Consider the following 21,466-nt stretch of genomic DNA (forward strand, 5'->3'; position numbering starts at 1 on the left):
ACATATCTACATAATTACAAATACATACAGGTATTTGTACATGTTTCAATTACATTTTATTTTCAAAATTATGATAAAGAGCATGAAGTGGCTGAAGAAATAACTATTGTTAAGTGGAGTACTATATAGTATTAAGAATAAAAGCATGGACATTCTTCAGTTTCCAAAATATCATATTTTGTTGGAAGACTAAAAACATACTTTCATTCTCTTAATCTCATGTACCATGGTTATAGAAGTAAATTTTGAAATGTGTAGTATATAGGCTTAATTTCCCTACAGATGTGGTTGTATAGCCAAACCTCCACAAACTGAGGGCTACTTTAACAAACTGTTACTCAGCTTAGCCATGACAAGTAAATCGGCCTAAATTTACCTTAACAGTATTCAATCTGATGTTACACAACTCTGCTTTTCTGACTGTGGGGAGAGGATCTGTGGCAGTCAGCCAAATAGGGAGAAGGCAGACTGGTTCCCATTCCTTGCATTGGGGCAGTTAGCCCCGCCGCTTCCCCGGTCCACCCACCCAGGCCTGGCCTGAGATAGGCCCCGATGGTGCCCACGGCAGGAAAAGGAACGCCAGAAGAATCTGCTTTCCATTGCCATAGGGCAAACAAGAGCCTGATTCGGGCCAGGTTCAGGCTGGCGCCAATGTCATCCGGAACCAGGGACCCTGCTGCCAGACAAGCACTGGCCCGGCCTTTTCTCCTCGTGTAGGAAAGGTCTGAAATAGAAGCCCTGAGCTCTGGGACAATCCCCAGCATTCTACCTGCCCCCTCCGCCAGCCCACAGGAGAGCTTGCAGCAGGGTCCCTATCCACCATGCTCTCCCTCCCACAAATCTACTGTTGCAAAAATCCTAAATGTCCTCAATTTAATGAAATGTAGGGCAACCCTGTTGTAGATGTCATAATATCAGATGACATTTGAATTCCTATGGAAATGTCTTAGACTTTGACTGCTGAGCTTCTACAAGCGTACAGAGGACTAGTGAGCTTATTCTCTGAAAAATTTGGTCAGCTCTCTTATCACATATTAGCACTATTTTTTTCAAAAGTAGTAGCAGCAGTTACTTTCCTGAAACAATGCTACTGCTCTGTTAAGCATGCTTCCAAAATTAGTTTAATATTGTATACACTTGCAGCGACATATTTTAAATTCTTATTAGTAGTTTTTTATTTCAAAATGACTTTTACCTGCCCTGAACAATGAGGATAGGGAGGGTTAGTATTTAAACAAAATAATCTGGAATAAAAGGGCATTATGCTAAATACTTGAATGCTGGTCATGGTTCTAGAATTCACAGCTTGACCAGACTGTTCACTTGTGATTAATGGAAATCTGTTCAAACACTTTTTTGGCAATGGCCACAAACTATTTGATCGCCTTTTCCAAAAGCTTGCCAGCTGGGTTTTGTCATTAACATTTATTAAAAATCCAGGATATGGCCTTCTGCATCTAATTCTCACAACATAAATGTTTTGCATAGTTCTCCAGAGAGCTCTGGTGTGACATGTTTCTGGCACAAATTGCAGCCCCACAGCTATTCACCAGAATCAATGTAAAATTATCATGGTATTACTCCAACTCAAACAAAAAAATAACACAAATCATCAGAACTTAAGCAGACTTAACATTCTGCAAGGCTCCGAGATTTGTAATTTTATATTCAAAACACAATTAAGAGTTCTTCACACCAGTTTCATTTTTGTAAGTTTATCCGTAACACACATGCACTTAAAGTATTACCAGAAAGCCTGAAGTAAATTTTGACAATCGTGATTAAAAGTGAAAAACATTGAGAAGCATCATAATAATTTGTCATGCTGCTTTCATTATTTGGTTAAGAATGCTGATAAAGATGGTAGTTGACTCCATTGGCACCCAAAACAGCGACCCAGATAAACACTTCTGCTGCAGCTAATCATACCAGCATTGAAATTAAGCAACAAAGTTGAAGCAAAGCTAAGTTTATTTAACAATTCAGGATCCTGCTCTCACTTCTGTTGGCCTTTTTCTGTTGGGCTGACATATTTGTTTCAAGCACTGATGAAAGCAATCAAACCTACACATTCATTGCACTACCAAAAAAGCATTTATCAAATAACCATTTTCTTGTTTATCCAACTTTCAGTGAGACTTTAATCCAATTTAAGCAGGCATAAGATCTCCATCCTAGTTTGCTTTAAAGATTGTCAAGGGATCCTGAAGGACATTAGAACTGGCTGAGGATAGGAACCTGTTCCACTTATTGGATACAAGGCTTGCTAAAATCAGGAAGGTTTAATTCCAGACGAACATTAGTTAACTGAATCACACTGAGCTAGATTTTATTCTTACAAGTGATGCACACTGCAGGTTTTTCAAACTCTTTCAGAAACAAATGAAAACCAGTACAGTTTTGCAGGATTTCTAATCTTCACTTAGCTTCATTTAGGGAGCATATCAAGCTTTGTTCTTAGGGAAAGCAACACTGATCAGGACAATCATCATCAGTTTTTGGAACTGTAAGCTGGAAATCTGACTTTAAATAATGCTTTGTTCGGCCACCCTCTTCACGGGCATTACAATTCTGTTGAAAGGTTTTATGTGGCAGTTTGTAATGCAATTGTTGTAATTAAGTTTGATTTGATGCACTTTTGTACATTGTTAAATTATCTATACAACCCAACTATACAGGCATTATTTGGGCAAATAATGGATCCAATGTATATTTTTTAACCAGAGAGTAGAAATCACAGAATTCTGTTCAATCTTTGTAATCCAGAAGAGTTGCCAATAGGTAAGCATATTCTTTTCTTCTCCAAATTTATAAGTACCTAACATGAAAGGTCATTTACTAATATCTCCAGTAATGTTATTTTTAAAGATAGATTGTTTAACACTTGCTGTACATATAGAATAACAAATACTCTTTAGCATTTGCACATTTCCTGGGGATTCTTTCAAAATACAGAATAACATCCCATATCATTCATAAAAGTCATGGCTACATATATATTTAGATAGTAATTACTATGACACTTCAAATCCATCAGGGAAAATAAGACAGGGCCTCTAGAGTCACTTCTGATACCAGGCCTTGCATAACTCATCCATACAATCTTAGCTGAAAGTCATTACTGGAGTATAACTTTCACTGCAATCCTAAAATCCCTCTCCTGGGATCAATCCCCATTGAATACACTGAGTAGGTCTGGTTAGGATGACTTTCTAAAGCTGGATTCCCCAACCATTTTAAACCCATAGATGCCGTTGAAGTTTTCAGAAGAGGTGGTTAGCACCATCCCAAAATGATCACCACAGGTGACAGAGCTAAACATGATACCTTCATGCCTCACTCTGAAAATGAATCACAAGAGGGGAAAGGAGGAAGAAAGAGATAGGGGAATAGAAGAACAAAATGGCCCCTCATATCGGCTAAGAAAAAGCCCACAGTCACACTGGTTTTCCAGTGACTGCGGGGGCTTTTTAGTCATAAAAAATGATTTCATCTGAACAAGGGAAACTAATAACAAGCCCTGCCTCACTACAGCCCCACCCACTTTCTGAAAAGCTTGGTAGGCATCAGTTTTGGGAACCTTCCTCTAAAGGTATGTGAATTCAGATCATAAGGTCAAAGAGGGGAGCCAGCTGGCTCAGTCTTCCTAAATCTAAGAGAAACCAAAAAGAGAGGTTATTACAATGCATGCAGTGTGAATGGAAAGGAATGTTTCAAGAATTTTTTGGATGAGATTAGCTCAGCATTTCTTAATTCTAAGAACCTCTTCTCCAATTGCTCATTTTACATTTATTACATACCTGTTTTAACCTTGCTAGTTCTTTCAAAGCCCGAGCCCACTGTTGCTTGTAGTGCAGTTTTGACTTGGTGGCCGATTCCAATTTCCTTTCGAGATCCCCCTATAAAAAAAAAAAAGTTCCCTCAAACACTGTGATAGCAGTTAATAATCTTGGCTTGATTCTGTATATAGAAATTGGATTAAGAAAACTGTTTAGTATAACATGTAACATCTTAAACTGTTATGCAATTGGATGTAAATATTGTGGCACACAGGCATATCCCTGTTTAAGCAGTGGCTTTCTTTTTATTGTCTAACAAAGTGAAACTGTACTCCAAGACAGCTTGTGTAAACATCTTTTAAACATCTTCAAAAAGAGTCAAAGATAACATTCATTCTTCTGAAATAACCGTTTAGCTTTTCATATTCCAGCTTAATTAATGGTAGAAAGTCTTGGCTTGTAATGTATGTGCCCCCTTTGTGTAGACTGCATCTTATATATTCAATTTCAAGGGTCAGTGAGTCATCATTCCTTTTTGCTAAAAAGATGTACTCTTAGTCCCATTGATTGGCCTTCCCAACCACAATTAGCCCAAAAACTCTACCATTAGCACCACTGCTATGTCATCTATAATTTACAAGGGCATTTTGAGCTTCAGGGAATATTTCACAACATTCGCCTGTCCAAAATGAGATGGCATCCTAAATGTAATAGAGCTCAAGGTATGTAGAACTGGATCAAGGGCAAGAGAAAGTTTTCAAACCACATAATTGCCTGGGAACTTGAAATTCTCTGTACTAAGCATTCTTTTGCAACAGATTTTTCAGAACTATTCCTAAGTCCTCAAACCCACCAGAAATGAAATAGAATCAATTGTCATGAAGAGCCCAAGAGATTCATGCATCTAAGCGTGAATTATGAAATTATGAAATGAATTATGAAAATAACCATCTTCATTACTATTGAAAAGGTATCTTATGTAATTACCCATTAAAAATAAAGTATCCTGTTAAAAAACAAGCCACCTAAATAAATTCTAAATAAAGCTATATGGATACAAAAAAAAAAAAAAAGACTCAAGAAATGACTTGCAAAAAGTAATTACTTTCCATTACTTCTATTCTCTATGCACAAGGCCCATACAGATGTTATGCTTATGCAAGCTGGGAGCCTGGATCCCTGTAGTGCACCCAATGGCCATATCATATCATATATGTGGATTTTTATACCCATGTACTGCCTCCAGAAAATGAGCCAGAATGCATGTAAGGAAGAGTACATGCATGGAAAAACTGCATTCTCCAATTCATAAAACACTGTCTTTCTTTGCTAAAACAGCAAATCAGACCTTTTGAGCTCAGTTGTAGTTCACAAAAACTGTCCATGTTAGTAATCAATAGCAGACACTTTCCCAGTTGTGAAAAGAAATAATTAAAAGAGACTAGTTGCTTGCCCCATCCGTCTCCATCCAAGCATAGAAGCATCCCTTGCAAGTGACAAGCTACACTGGAAAAATTACCTTGTCATGAGACCAGAGTTAGATTCAAAATTACATTACATATTACTAACATCACATTACAGTCACATTATCCCAAATAAAATAAAGAGGGGATTATAAGGAATGTGTATATAAGAGTTGAATGAGGTTAGCATGCATAGTGAAATAAAAAATCTATGTCCTTGTTGAGTCCAGAATATGCCATTGCTTTATGTAATAACTTACATAAGTTGATTGATTGTTCGATGCGTGGGTGGGAGTGTGTGTGTGTATGTTTGTGTAGCAGACGGAGTGGCGGTGATGCGGGAAGGGGCCTTGGGGGCAAGTGAGAGTAGTCCCGAAGGGCTGTGTGTGTGTGTGTAGTGTAGGAAGTGGCAGCGTGGTGGGAAGGGGTCCTGGCAGCGGGAAAGGGAGCTGGCCATGTGGACTCACAGTGTTGTATGGCTGCTTGTCCTTCGGCGCGGGGAGTCCTCTGGCAGCCGGGCGAAGGCGGCAATGGGGAGCCGCACCATTGGCGGCTTGGCCCTGGATGGACATTTGGAGGGCCCAATCAGGAGCCACTTTGCGGCTCCTGATTGGGCCCTCCGAGTTTTTATCCTGGACGGGTCCTGCCCTAACTCCTCCCCAGGAGCCCTTACTCTTTTATTTAATTAAATAAAGATGTTTTTGTGAACTACAACTGAACTCAAAATGACTGATTAGCTGTTTTAGCAAAGAATTATAATATGGCATAATTTGGATACTATGACAGTTTACTAATTTGCCACTAATTTATTCTTTTCTATATATCTGCACTCAAGATTCTTGTTCCATTTTGCCTGAGGAAGCTCATAAATAAATCTTTGCTGGTCTTAAGGGTGCTATTAGACTCAATTTTTGTTGTCCCATTTGAGTATGTAATAGTTTGGAAAAATACTGATACAGATAATCTGTAAAGGCACATTGATGGTGCTCAGCTGAAGACTCACCACTGGCAACATCTTTCAAACCAGTTTCTTCCAAAAATATCTTGTCTGTTTACATTTCAACCAGTGTTTTGTGACTATGGTTATATATGAAATTTATTTTAGGTCTTTTTAAAAACAACACTACATTTTTACTATGTTGTAAAATGATTCTATACATTCGAAGCATTATAAATGGATCTGAAGAGTTTATAGAAGTCCACTGTCATACCTTCTCTAATGTTAGAATATTTATCTCTGATTGTAACCGGATTTCTGGTTTGCTGCTCTGCTGATCTTTGTATAGCTGAAATTCTTTCTCCAGGCCCTTATACTTGTTTTCCGCGTCATATATCTGTTTTTTTAAAAAGAGCACTTGAATGAGTTTACATCTGGATGACAATCTAGCAATCAACTGAGAAGGACATTCTGCAAACCAAACAAAAGACACAGTGAACAATATATCACAACTGTTTTGAGGAGATTACACGTCAGTGCAAGATTAATATTTCTTATAATTTGTTTTATAAAAGAAAAATACATGGAACAGTGCACAAGAAACATACAAATTGTTTGTCCCCTGCCCAATAATTCCTTGCAAATATCCTGCTTAATCCCTCCAAAAACCAAATTTTGACGTTGAGTACACTTCATGAAGGCTCCTCCCACAATTTCAGCATCCTTGGAAGATTCCAGACCCATGAAGAATAATGGTTGGTGAACAAAAGAAACCTTTCCACCTCTTCCACAAATGGCCTGATAGGAGTGATGCTTCTTGCCTAGAATCTCTGAAAACCAAAGAGAAGATGGGGAAATTGGCCAACTCGCTACTTAAAGAGTTATGGTGATCCAAACTAGGAGATTTGGACAGGGAAGTGGAAGCTCCAAACTGTTCACTTACAAGCAATTTCCCATTGGCTTCACAGAAAAGACAGGATAGGATGGAGAACAGTTCAAATCAACCAATTTTGTGCTACAATTAGAAATAACTTTAAGTTTAGGGGTGTGATTGCTAATATGAGCAAAAAAAAACTTGAAGAATACCTTATTGATATTAATTCAGCCAGATTTTTGAGACCATCTGAAAGCTGCATTTGAATTGCATTTAAAGGATTTATTTATTTATTTCATTTCCTTTCAAATGCTTTTCTAAATGCCTTCCCCACCTCTACTGGAAAAAAACAGAGAAGGTGGGGTACCATATTTGGAGGCTGATAAAACTGAATTCCCTGGACCCAATCTTCTTCAAATTGGGGGAGTTTTTTGAGGAGAGGTACTAGTAGCTATGCTGAAAATTTGGAGCAAGAACATCTCCACGTACACACCAAGCCCCAGATATTCCCAGATCAATTAACCATTGTAATCTATGGGGGCCATGAACTATAATTGTCCCCATTGTCTAAAATGGAGTTGAAAAAATTCATATATGCTGAATCAGAATACTATACTGATATTAGGATTTGGAAATATTGAGAAATATCATTTTGGGGGAACTCCAACATACTTAAAAGTGAAAAAAATATCAGGGTTTTTTTTTGTACACTCCTATTTAAGAATACATATTCAAATGCTTATCATTGAGTGATGACATCATTCTATTACACAGCAGACTTTTCTGCAATAAGGTTCTGAAGAATACTATATGTGCATGTCATCACCACCATAGTAATCTTCCTATGAAAATTATAATTTCTGGGTGGTGATAACTTCCATTTTGGGGAATTTACTTCTGAGGGAAACATTCCAGATCTCTACCAATATTTTAGGAAACTGAGGCCTTCTGATAAAATATTTTTATTTATTATATTTTAAATAACTACTTGATGGTTGGAAAGCAACATAAGAATACAAAAATGTAAATTATTTGTATTTAACCAATATATATTGAATGTCTTATGTTTACTTTGAAGACTAAGAGGTCATGTTTCTTATTACAAAGGTCTCCAAATTCCCTGTAGACAAAAACACCAATAAACTTGCAAGCAACATTATGAGGGTATATTAACAAAAAAACAGAAGTGTTCTCAGTTGACTTTCTCACACTGCTGACTAGAATGTGGTATAAACAAACTCAGATTTTAATTTTGTTTCAGTGACATATTTTTTAAAAGGTGCATATTCATTTAAGCAACTATTCAGTCAACTCGGCAGAAAGAACATTTCACTCACTTGCTGTTGAAGGTGGATCTTGTTCTCTTCCAACTGCCTGATCCTTGACTTCTCCAACTCTAGCTGATGAGCACACTCATCTTTAACCCGCCTCAGTGTATCTTGAAGTTCCTGCCGATTTCGCTCATGCTCTGCTTGGAGTTCTCTCCTTAGTCTTTGGAGCTTAAAACATTTCAAAACCAACAGTTTCAAAGCTACTCAGATGAACATTTGCACCACTTCAGCTGAAGCTCTGACTATTACTGTTAGAGCCACATTAACATACCAGCATATATTTTCTTGCCTATAATAACGTTTCTTAAGTTAACAACAGCCTTACAGCTAGGCTATGGTTATAAAAATATATTCCAATATAGAAGTTATAGGAGAGAAACTCTACCTCCAAGCTAAACAGCAGTTATATAGCCACCAGTTCCAGTGTAGATCAGGAAATGGAGGAACATTGGCACTTTTCAGTATGAAGATGGTCTGTATCTAGTGGTACCCTCGTTTTATAATTTCCACCCACAAAACAAGGACTCGTCTTCTCACCCACCCCAGTCTGCCAAAAGACTTTTTTAAAGGCTTCAGAACTATGCAGCAGAAAGACAGACAAAAAAGAGAAACAGACATGGTTAGAGGCTAAAGTACTTGGTTTTCCCATGGGTATTTTTAATAATAAAGATCAAGAAAATAAAGTGCTGTTTGGCTCATATTTACCTCCGTTTCGGCGCTGACAAGTTGCTTTTCACGCTTCTCTAAATCAGTCAAAGTTTTTTGAAGCTGTTCCTCCAAAACTGTGTACTCTGCAACCTAGAATATAAACCGTTGAAGAAACAAAAAAAACTTAAATAATGAAAATAACTTATCAAAATGTTGGCCATTTTAAATTAATTTTTCTTGTAGTGGAAGCCAGAATTTAAATGAGACTGAGTTTCTGAAAGTGTTAAGTAAGGAATCCAAGAAGCCACTGTTAATTATCGACTTTCACACATAGTGAACGCCCAAATATCTAAATACGAGAAAAATCCAGTCAGGTTTGCTTTCCTAAAGTACCTCAACAAGACCAAGAACAGTGATGGCAGTGGCCCATTGTCTATAGCAACTGGGAAGAAAAACAATGGCAGATATCCAGTCATGCAGTTCCAAAAACTAAAGGTCACAATTCTCTGGGACTGCATGGTGGTATCTTTGTCTTTGTTTTTCTTCCCAGTTGCTGTAGATTTAATAGCACAAGTCTATGAAAGAGAAGGTGGAAGTTTCCACTGAATGAAAATGATGAAGAAGAAGGAAGAAGGGAGAAGGGAGGAGGGAGGAGGAGAAGAGTTGGTTCTTATATGACGCTTTCTCTACCCAAAGGAGTCTCAAAGTGGCTTACAGTCGCCTTTCCTTTCCCCACAACAGACACCCTGTGAGGTGGGTGAGGCTGAAAGAGCCCTGATATCACTGCTCGGTCAGAACAACTTTATCAGTGCTGTGGCGAGCCCAAAGTCACCCAGCTGGCTGCATGTGGGGGAGTGCAGAATTGAACCTGGCATGCGAGATGAGAAGTTCGCACTCCTAACTACTACACCAAATACCCTGCCCCAGTATAGACTCTGCTTCCTATGCAATTCTGATGATTTCAAGGCACTCATGCTACAGTGGGAAGGGGAAGCGGGAAGGTCCTGATCTGTGAATTCTTGGAGTGATAGAGGCTGAAAATAACTTAAGCTCTAAACCTAATTCCAGAGTGTTTTTAATGTTTGCAACCTGGACCATTCTCATATGGTTTAGGTTACAGTATACATCTAGGTCTGCTTCTGGTACATTAACATCTTTTATCACCACTGCTGAATTCCTCTGTTAGTTGATTATGTTACACTTTAAAAATGAAACGGAAAAGAAGTCTTACTTTTTTCTTTACCAACGCTTCTCTTTCTCGGTCCCTCTTTCTCCACTCTTCTGCAAGAGCTTGCATATGAGCCAGCTCTTTCTTCTTCAGCTATAAAAACCAAAACATAGACTCACAATTAAAAAAACACTTCCCATTTTGAAAGCCGAGGGAAAACAAATGCTGACTGAATGGCTACACACCCCGCTGAGAATGTCTTCTTCCTCAGGCAACTACCAAACAGAACAATTTTCATAGAGCCTAAATAGATTCCAGATTAAAACACTGGACTTTATATATAGAGAACTCCCTTTATATCCCAGAACAGATTATTTTTCTGGGAAGGCTTATTTTTCTGTGAAAGCTAAAAAGAAAGTTACGAAGAACAAACAGTTTTTACAGCAAGGAAAAGCTCGAGTCTATTGAAAGTCAACATAGCAGTAAAATGTCTTCCAAATTTCTAGAAACATTTAAGAAAAGACTGCCAGATTGTGTTATAATACACAGGCTAATAAATGCTACCATGGTCCGTAACCAACTACACCTATTGAAGACTTACAAGTAATTAAGCAGTGGTGGAAGACCTTTCCACTCTTCCCCCCCCTCCCCTTCTACTGCCATTCCCAAAAGCCACTGGGCACTAGGGACAACATTCCAGGAAGCTCAATGAATTGCAGCAGGAGGAAGGAAGTCAGCAGAAACTGCCTCTCGGAAGAAAACCTAAGTGCCCTTGTGTTTTTGGAACTGTGTGGGTTGATATAGGCCACTGCAAGTTGTAAGCAGAAAACTGTAAAAAGGGATTAGAAAAGCACAGAAATTTCCACTTGTGCTAAATGGACAAAAGTAAACAGGAGAAAAAAATTAACAGGTAAAAATAATAATAATTACAAGTTCACTGACTATAAAATAAATATTTTGCTTCCAAGTTATGTTTAGATCTCCAGAAAAGAAACCTCATGGCTATTCAAATTAAAAATTCACACTATAACGTAATCTGAAGGAAACACTTTACAAATTGCATCAGAAACCAAGAAGCTAGGAGTCTTTCCCAGAGGAGCCTTGTAAAATCAAGGTCTATTGCTGTACCTCGTTATTTGCCCACATTATAGAGACTAGAGGATGAGCAGCAGACAACAACATTACTTATCTCAGTAACTGACTTTTGAACCTAAGAACCTGCAATGGGAAAGATTCCTCTTGAGCATGTAGAATACTTTTGAAATATTCTTATATTCCAATACAACTGCTTCAGCCTGTCAAAATATCTCAAACACAGCAAACTAAATTCTACCAAAGAGTTTCTGAGCATAATGAGAAGGTAACTGTATAACATCCAACAGTGGCAGAGCCAAGAAATATTGGCATGTGAAGTTACTGTACATCACATAAAATGTTCAGGCGTGATCAGACAATTTGCCTATGAGACATAGGCAGTCATGGAATAACCTACAATGGCACAGCACTGTATGCTTAATAGTTGATAGCAACCTTTTTAAGGTAACATGATTAGATGGGCTTGTCAGATGCACATACTTAAAGAAATGGTGCCTTATTTAAAAAAAAAAAAGATTCCTACCCCACTCTTTCAGCCACTTAAACTCCAACACAGGTATAAAACTGATCATGGTCCCCTAGTATAATGTGGAGTTAAACTTGTAGTTGAACATCAACAAAATTAGACAGTAACCTGGTTCTCAAAAAGATCTTCTTGCATCTCTTTCCACATTTCCAGTTCGAGGGCTGCCTTGTATTCTAGAGTTTCCCGTGGTTCTGGCTGGACTTGTGAAGCATTCACAGGCTGAGGTGGAGGAACCTGTGGTGGTTCATCAGCACCTAAATACTAAAGATGAAAGGCTTTTAGAGAAGACTTCTTTGAAAGCTGCCTTTCCTTCTCTGCACCAAGAAAGGGCATATTTCACTTACCTGGGATGAATCAGACACTAGAATCTCTTGCATCTTCACAAGGCCATAATCTTCTAGAGTCATTGTATATGAAAGTTCTGCTATCTTGTTGCTTGGCCTACAAGAGAAACCCAAAACATTTCATTGCCCTTTTCTCCCAAGGCAGATATCCTTATTTCTAGCAAATTTCTGAGGAAGTCTGACCGTCCTAAACCACCAAAGATCACAGAAAGCTGAATGGGTTTAATATAACATAAAGAGCTTGATGACAGATCATTGACAAGACGTATTGGCCCCTTTTAAAGTGACTTTGAAGTATGTATTCCTCCTTGAGCTTCCATGCTTCCCTTTCCGAATGAGTCTGGTAACAGCCTGTGCTGCTTCCTCAGTTCAAATATGTTCATTTCAATAAACTCATATAAAAGCTACCCTATTTTTTGTACATCATCAAGTGTGCAAGTTTAGGCCAATGAGCAAATCATTTAATTGTGTGCACATGCAACTTGTCAAGAATCTGTAGATACTGAGATCTCTTACTATTTACAGGATAAATGTTGTAGATTCCACTGAAGCGATGGTCAGATTTAAATGTGGCACAGGAAACATTTCCTCATACTCAGAATCTTATTTAAAACGGACCATAAATTATGCAAAGCAACTATATGTTCAATATTAGCAAATCAGAGATGTGTAGCCTGAACAGCTGTTACACTGCTATGCTAATGGTGCCTACATAGTCGCTTTCCATTGATAACAACCCAATTTAAATAAAACACTGAGTGAATGTCACACACAGACTTATTTTATTTATTAAATTGGACTTATATGCCACCACTCCTGGAACCAGGAGTTATGTATATTATCTAATATATTGTTAACAATATAATGAAGAAAGTTACAAGGAATAAAAAGCTGAGAAGAATCTTTAATTTCCCGAGTTTCCTTTCCTTCAGTGTTTAAATTAAATAGCTCATTATGCAAACATCTGAAACCTCTGAAACCAACTAAATTAACACACAGGACTACAGTAACTTTCTGTATTGGTATGTTAGATATGAAATGAATTACCAAAGCCAATAAAGCTTGGGCCACTGCCATCTAGTGGTGATTAGGTCATCATACAATTCTCATCCATGTTTGTTCAACAACATTGGAAAGGTAGTACTGGAGTTGGGCATTTTGAAAGCTCATATATTAGATTACACACACACACACACACACACACACTATATCAACAGTAGCCAAGAATATACCTTAAGTTCTGTAAGTCAGCTTGAGGAAGGCATACCTGACAATATTTGTATGAGATAGAAAACTTTTTAAACCATTGTGTACTCACGCAAAAATGGAGAATTAACATGAACACCAAACACCTTTTAAATTGTGTCTATGGGACTGAGAGAGGATATAGAGAGTACACCACTTGCACTGTTTCCCCGGTATTTTATTCTGGCTCAACATGAGGCAAAATCAGTATTTTACATATTCAAGCAATATAGTTTTGAGAAGATTTGCATGGCTAAACAAGTATGTAAGATCCTCTCATTTCACCTAATTAAAAATATAGGTTTGAACCTAATCATCAGAAATTATGTTTGCAATGGCTATTAGGATGTCAAAGAGAACCGCTTTTAACAGAGTAGCCCCCATATCTCAAAATGTACCATACCCTTGTGCTGCTGTGAAAGGAACTGTTTCACTGATGATCTGCCGCCAGCACTGCTCTCCATTAGCACCCAGAAAACGGGTCTTTCCCATGGTCAATACATTGGACAGCTGGAGTCTGGCAACTCCCAGAAGCATGTCTTTGGCTATTTTATCTTTGTGCCACAGTTCAACCAGCAAGGGTAGTCTAAAATACAGAAAGATGGAAAGAAAAAAACTAATACCCAGGAAGCTACATTTCATTCTTATAGGAAGGCATTCTTCCAGCTTTCTTGAATGTATGTGAAAAATTAGTATGCTATTCTAAAATGCAAAGAAAACAGGTATAATAAAGTAAAACAGAGCTTTAGGAGCATGACGAGATATTTTTTTTGGCTTTTAGGATGGATCAATTGCCTGAAATATACATAAACCAACTGGTATTAAAAACACAATCAGTTGCTATTCTGGATACTGTGTCACAAGTGCTTTTAATAATTTTCATAGTAAAGTTTTCTCATGAAAGATACATTTAAATTATGCGGTGATCGCAGCTTCCCTATTCTTAACAACCAAAAAACAAAACAAAAAACAAAAAAACCCTTCTCAATTATTTTACATTCTGATTCAGAATTGCTTTCATAATTCAAGATAGTTCTCTATTGTGATTATTTTCTACATACACTGCTTAGGAGAACAATGTGAACTTCTAGAAGAATAGAACTTCTCCACTACAAGAACCTGACACATATTTTGATTATGACATAGTATACATTATGCTTCTTGTCCTCTGTGCAGAGGGCATGATAGTTCCCAGTTAACAACATAAAATGGCAAAAAAAAACCCCAACAACAAAAAGCACCCTAGATTACTAAAGCAGGTCTCATTAATAAAATGAGATGAAGTTATTGAACTGAAATGCAATATCTGAACAAAATGACAAAAAGATCTTTCCCAAACTAGATATTTAGTCTATAAAGTTTCTTCAACATTGTATTACAGACTCAGATACATTTAAAACGATACATTTCTATTACTAAAACAGCAGTATCTACATAGATGGTACCTAAAGAAAGTATCCTGAAGCTGATGAGGCAAAGTTGCAAAATCAAATGCACAGTAGGACTGAGGAAGAAACACTTCCATGTTTTTCTTCACTTCTACAGGAGGGTTCGTCATAATAGGTGCAGCACTGCCAAAAAATGGATACGAGTACCTATTGAGGAAGGAGGAGAAAATCCAAGTTAAATTTTTGACTTTCAGATCCTTTAATTAAAAGACTTCCAAGCTAATTATACTAATGACGTGGTGCCAACAAGAATGCAGGAATTAAAGGAAACTTACATTAATTTAAAAATGCCAAGTTCGTTGCACACATGCCCAGTACGTGTGCATTCGCAAGCAGTCAAGTGGGAGGCCCATGACCACTGTGTTTGTGTGTTTGTGTGTGGGGGGGGAGAATGCCATCTCTCTTCCCTCACTGCATCTCCAGGTCCCACCACCCACTTATGGTGACAACAACACTACAAGGGAGTTGCTGACCCCAGAGCAGCTTCCAGCATCCTCCCATCAACACAACCAGCCCTAAATGCTTTCCTGGAGTCCTCCGATACACAGCCAGATCTGGAGTGGCTCTCTGAGCACTCCACTGTGACAGCCTAGCAGGGAGTGGCTTCCCAATTATCTTGCTGGTACAGTTGGTCCCACAGCCTCATTTTGTGTTCAGCACCACTGCAGCTAGCTCCATAGTGTCTCTCTGTGCTCACCACTACCACTGCACCTGGAGGCCCTCCCAGCATCTGCCACAGTGGCAGCCAAGCTCCAAGCATCTTTCACGGCAGTGAACTCATAGCCACTCCTGGTGCCTTCTGCCATGGCTTTTGCGCCTGGTGTTACAACTAATGGTGATCACTAATGCCAACTCCACTGGTAAGTGCATTATCTGCCCATGCACAGGCAACAGGTTTTGTTATTTTCAAAAAATGGGGAAGGATTTAAATCCCCAGTGTATTTTTTTAATGTTTAGGATTTTTCTGCAAACCTGGGGGCCATGGGTGGCTATTAGATCATAAGATGTTAGTTGTTGATATTTAATTTTAAAACAGACACATTTCAGAAGAACATTACTACAACAGGAAGAAATGGCCTGTGCAGCTGGCATCCAAATACTGGAACTAACAGGGCCCATTTTGCAAGAAGACAACAGAGTACATGTTCTTGGATGCCTACCAACACAGACTCAATACTTAAACTCAAGATGAGAACAACTTTACTCCTAAGCTGCTTTGAGACTTCTATGGGCAGTGAAAAGCAGGGTATAGAAACAAACTCTTCTTCTCCTAGGAAGGAAGCAGAAACCCTACACTTCTTTCCTAGCGACCTCATTACAAGGTATGTAAACCGCCCTGAGCCATATGGAAAAGCAGTATAGAAATAAAATAAAATAAATAAATAAAATAAATAAGGTGAACATCATACTGAAATGCAGCAAGTTGTTCTGAACATTATTTAAATTTCTATGTCTAGAAATGTTTGATTATTACCGAAACAAAACATGACTATTGTTTTCCTGAAAATCAGGGGGTGATCAAGCTGATATGCTTTTAAAACTATGTGGAATCGTTCTGAAGAAAAGGGTATTCAGAGTGAAGGCAAGAATAGTATCCGAATTTTATTCCAATACCTCAATGTTCAATTTAATTATTGAGTTATGAGTAAACAGAAGAAGAAGAGGAAGAAGAGGAAGAGGAAGAAGAGGAAGAAGAAAGAAGGAGGAAGGAAGAAGAAGAAGAAGAGGAAGAAGAGGAACTTTTCTCTACCCGAAGGAGTCGCCTTCCCTTTCCTCTCTCCACTACAGACATCCTGTGAGGTAGGTGAGCTGAGAGAGCCCTGATATCACTGCTCGGTCAGAACACTTTTATCAGTGCCGTGGCAAGCCCAAGGTAACCCAGCTGGTTGCATGTGGAGTGCAGAATCGAACCCGGCATGTCCAGTTAGAAGTCCGCACTCCTAACCAAAGGGCAGGACATATATCTAGTCTGTCAGCCTTGTAAAAAACTTCCATTGCCTCAATTCCCAAATAAATGGGAATTCGCCAAAAATAATCTTAGGAAACCTCCAAACTCGAAAGAAAGCAAATAATGTATTTGCATTTAACCTCAACATATCTAAGGCTAGCGACACACTCCAGGAATCAGACCATGAGATACAGAGGATAGAATCACAGCTTTACACAAAAGATCAACCAGTCACGGATTCAGTTGCATCTTGTACTTTCCCAAGTGAAAAATCACAACAAAAATCACTCTCCTTTCATCCATATAACTATTAACTAAACATGCTATACCTCAATATGCAATTAACAGGAAAGCCAGCATCCATATTATGGACTGATCTTAAATCTAGAGAAAAGCAGAAGTGATGAGATACTGCTGGAACTGTAATTTTTGGCCCTGTCGTAGGTTCAGAGGGACCAGATCCAGTGACATGCTGAGACTGGGATGCAGGCGCTCGAGTACGTAAAACTGCAAGGAGAAACAAACAGTATATTTAGTTTTTAAAAAAACTTTAGCTTTTGTTCTTTCAAAGGAATCTTATCTTCACCCCCCTTCACAGCTATGTAATGAAGTTCTTAATATGCAACTACAGTGTTGATATTATTTCAGAAGTGATTTAACTTTCCCCTTTCTAAAACTAGATTCTGAACTACTTACACTCCATTACAGGCTGTTGCCAAATATTTGTGATACATGACAGAAGCTTGATCCATAAAGCAAGCAAATGCACATTAAAATGCTTTTAATATTTCAAGAAGCCCTCCACACATTGCGCAAAGTGGCAATACGTTGACCTCTAACTGGAACTTTCGGAACAGTTTAAATGGCCTTCGAGTACTCTCCAAGATTAATTATTTCTCTCTACAGGATACTGTAGTAGATATTATATATATTGTAGGGTTGTGAAAGTCTCAATTGTAAATTGGAGGTTACAAGCTGGGGTGGGCATGCAAGGAATCTCAGGGAAAGAGGATTTGGAAATCCATCTTTGCTACAGATAGGCACTTCAAAGTTGTCACTTTAATTCCATATCAAAAAGTCTGGAATGTCATGATCATTTTGATCAAATATTGTAAGTATTATTACCATACTAGAAAGCTGGGATATCAGAAGAGTATTAAAAATTCAGTGAAAACGATAACTGTGCCCTTTCCAAAATTACCAAATGAAATTAAAACACTGTCCCTCCCAGGAGTGGTTAGCAGATGGAGCTGGTCAGTGACACTACAACTCTTTTAAAACAATGAACATCTACTGCAGGTGTAGCCCCTGCCTGACTCTAGAGGCCAGGTCCAATACCACAGTGTATTGGACAGTTTAAAGGACTCCCCCCCCCCCCCGACATATCAGAATCACCACTGTATATTGCCTCCAATACCAGAAATATTATATTGGCTAACAATACCCTGCTGCATTTCTCAAAAGGTCTCCTTCTTTCTCCAACTCACCTGACCACTTTTTCTCCTCTTTTAGCTGACTAGAGCATTTTAAACCTTTGTATTGAAATCGAGGCTTTTCTTCTTAACTTATAAAGCCATATTTGTTTGTATACTTGGGGAATTCCCTGGGTAACTGATCCCTACCTTATCCATTTGTGGTCTGTTTACATGATCATAACTGGGATCAGCCATAACTAACAGCTTGCTAAGCATTAACATCTATGCAACACCAACCTTTTTTCTGTGGTTTTGGATTCCTGTCATACTGAATACTTTCCACTTCACTTTCCGTTCCATCTTCTTTCATGGGAGGAAAATGATGAGTCTGAGATGGTACATCATGAGAACTTTGCTCAGGACTCCTTTCCTGATCACGTGTTGGAGACAAAGCTTTCCTCACATTTTCAGGTTCAGCCTGTATAACTCCTTGAACAACAGGCTAAACAAGACAATGCAGTGATGTAATTAAAAGGTGCATTTCATTTTGTGGACAATGTAAAGTTATCCACAAAAAAACCACTAAGAATATTACAACATTGATTATATTTTCCATACTCTCTCTACACTTTAGACATAAGTAAATCCATAAGAACAAAAAACCCCATGTACCTGAGAAACAGTCTCTTTTTGAAGAACTACCGATACCCCAAGAGTGGGTGCCATATCCAGAGGCGTAGGGGGCAGTTTTGGCCGGGCTCTACTAGGTGGTACAAGAATGAATGCTCCTTCAACAGCTACTGGTTGCTGATGGATATCCATATTCCCTTTCTTGACCAGTCCAGTAAGAAGAATTTCAGTGCTTCCAAGAGATTGGTCCCCACAGCACAAATGGATCTGTGTGTTCCAAGAAAACGTCATGCAACAGTTGAGGTGTGAATCCATTTAACTGCATAAGCACTAAATTATTTGAATACTTTATAAAAGCAAAACCGATACGTAGAAATAGTAAGTTCTTTAAAAAAAGAGCAGCTTGGAACCTAACAGCAGTAGGTTCTAAACTTTTCCAAACTACCTAATTATGTAAGACTCTGGCTTCCCTGTATCAAAACATGCAGTTGACTTCAAGTGTTCATGATATTGTGCATGGCAAGTCAGGAATCACACTCTGTTAAGGGACACAGGAGGAATATAGAAAGTTATATGATTCACTAACAAACCCAGAGCCTGATCCAGAGTTTTACAGGTACTAATATGCATTGTCTTAATCATTTGCTACTGTGGCTGCTGGCAACTTCTCACATATAGTAGCAGGGCTACACAGAACTACTACCTGCTACTGAAAAAGAAAGCCCTGAAGGGATAAAGAAAGCCATGCATGGGCCTAGAGAATTGTAAGTTCTGGCACAGATGTCAGTGCCAAGTTTTAGCTCATTTTTCTCCAGGCCCACAATTTAAACATTCATGCTTTATGACACCAGTATTAGATGTCCACTTCTTTGTGAAGAAGGAATTCAGACCTGAGTTCTAAAATGCTTCTGAGCAGGACAAAGATCATTAACTTCTGGAATCTACTAAACTCAAGATGTGGCAACAGCTACTGATTTCAATGGCCTTTAAAGTCACAAGACAAATTCATGGACAGCAGGTCTAATAAAAACTTATGAAACTTGCATGTACAATGGCAATTTGGACTGAAAATGCTGGGGGCTATCACTATCTTCATTTCTTTCCTGTGACCATCCAGAGACAGGAATAGCTGCTGCTAAAATCAGAATGCTTCTTATGAACACCCATTTTGGAAATAGTGACTACCAACAATCAGGAGTCCTAAATCTTGGTATATTCCCAGCAGGCTGAGTCAGTTTATTGAACAAATTCTGCATAGCAATTCTAATTGCTTTCCCGTAACTTTCTCTAAGCGCAAAAGATACCTTTTGTTTTGAAGCCTGTGACCTCTTTTTGTTCAAAATACAGCAAATGCAACTAATTTAACCAGAAAGGGGGGGGGGGGGGAATCTCACCTGTAACTTTGAGTGTGTTAAAAAATAAGCTCTTAGAACTTCAATGCTGCTGCGAATTTTAACAGATGCCCTCTCTGGCTCAAAGTTTGGATTGATCAAGTTAGTAAAGGGTTCATTTGTCACATCATTGCCCAACAGTGAGTAATAGAAAAAGAACTCCGGTTGCTGTTCTGGAAGTTTTACTGTGGTAGGTATCAGCTATTATAAACAAAAATGAAAAACAAAAGAAATCCTGAAACGTCTTAGGCTGAGAGTATTCTTGAAAAATGTTTCAGATTTCAACAAATATTTCCAATCATTCAAAATGTTACATATTTATGCAAAAATATAAAGCCAGCAATAAAACCTATGTCCCAGAGCTAAATTGTGTAAGAATCATTACTCATCTAATCTTCACCCATCATGAAAGTAACACTAGTTTGAGAGTTGCATAGGTTTTAAATGGAAAAAATTATGAAACTTTTTTTAAAACAATGTACAACAAAATCAAACATCAGGAGGGGGAACAGAATAATCAGTCATAACAACACTTCTCCACATGTCAATATTCTGTAACCTATAAACATTACTAAAAATTAAAGTTGCACTAGAAAGTGGCACTAAAAGGGTGAATTCATGTTGTTACCTGTTCTAACTGCGTAGCAAATGCAATTGTAACAGACAAAATAAAGTAGTCTCTGCAATATTCTGCTGGCCCAATCTGATGATATCCTTCTTCCTTGTTCAGCACTGCTACAAGATTTTTGGAGTCCAGCCCAGGTAGAGGTACTGCAAAAAGCAAACAAATACTCTAATTACATTGTAGAGAAAACTATCACATAGATATTCATTCATCTATGAATGGAAGGGTTGGAAAGTACTTTGAGGTGAAATTTACAGAGGACAGAGTTATTAACAAATGCAGTCTGTGCTAGAATTTTATACGAGTAAATAAAACTAATTCTATGTTAATATAGTTACAAGTACACCATAAGGACTTTATCACAAAAAAACTGAAAAAACCCTCATGATGGAGTCCAAATTTAAATTCTTCCATCATGTCAAAGTCTTCACCTCAGTTTCTTCTGTAAGCTAATAGGAAGAACTGGAAGCAAGTATGAGAAGATCAATTTCATTGTTCTTCTTCATAGACTGCGAGCCTAGCATCTCTATTTTATCAGTTTAATTTTATTATTATATGAACATAAGTCAAAAGACATATAAACAGCTGACAAAAGGGAA

General features: G+C 38.1%; 1 protein-coding gene across 3 annotated transcripts in view; it reads right to left on the bottom strand.

Annotated features, from left to right (window-relative positions):
- Positions 1 to 21,466, bottom strand: part of CEP120 (centrosomal protein 120) — a 36,964-nt gene that overhangs the window by 9,154 nt on the left and 6,344 nt on the right. For 2 of the 3 annotated variants that reach the window (XM_077344416.1, XM_077344417.1), the window contains 14 exons: positions 20,871 to 21,013; positions 20,246 to 20,443; positions 18,894 to 19,118; positions 18,519 to 18,723; positions 17,136 to 17,313; positions 14,856 to 15,005; positions 13,814 to 13,996; positions 12,166 to 12,262; positions 11,930 to 12,082; positions 10,264 to 10,353; positions 9,090 to 9,182; positions 8,391 to 8,552; positions 6,454 to 6,576; positions 3,801 to 3,899 (listed from right to left, as the gene is read on the bottom strand). In XM_077344416.1, the coding sequence (XP_077200531.1) occupies positions 3,801 to 3,899; positions 6,454 to 6,576; positions 8,391 to 8,552; positions 9,090 to 9,182; positions 10,264 to 10,353; positions 11,930 to 12,082; positions 12,166 to 12,262; positions 13,814 to 13,996; positions 14,856 to 15,005; positions 17,136 to 17,313; positions 18,519 to 18,723; positions 18,894 to 19,118; positions 20,246 to 20,443; positions 20,871 to 21,013 (2,099 nt within the window). The remainder of the gene's footprint in view (positions 1 to 3,800; positions 3,900 to 6,453; positions 6,577 to 8,390; positions 8,553 to 9,089; positions 9,183 to 10,263; positions 10,354 to 11,929; positions 12,083 to 12,165; positions 12,263 to 13,813; positions 13,997 to 14,855; positions 15,006 to 17,135; positions 17,314 to 18,518; positions 18,724 to 18,893; positions 19,119 to 20,245; positions 20,444 to 20,870; positions 21,014 to 21,466) is intronic. The other variant, XM_077344418.1, reaches the window with a different exon arrangement.

The sequence above is a fragment of the Paroedura picta genome, chromosome 7, assembly GCF_049243985.1.
Source record: "Paroedura picta isolate Pp20150507F chromosome 7, Ppicta_v3.0, whole genome shotgun sequence".
Classification (NCBI taxonomy): domain Eukaryota; kingdom Metazoa; phylum Chordata; class Lepidosauria; order Squamata; family Gekkonidae; genus Paroedura; species Paroedura picta.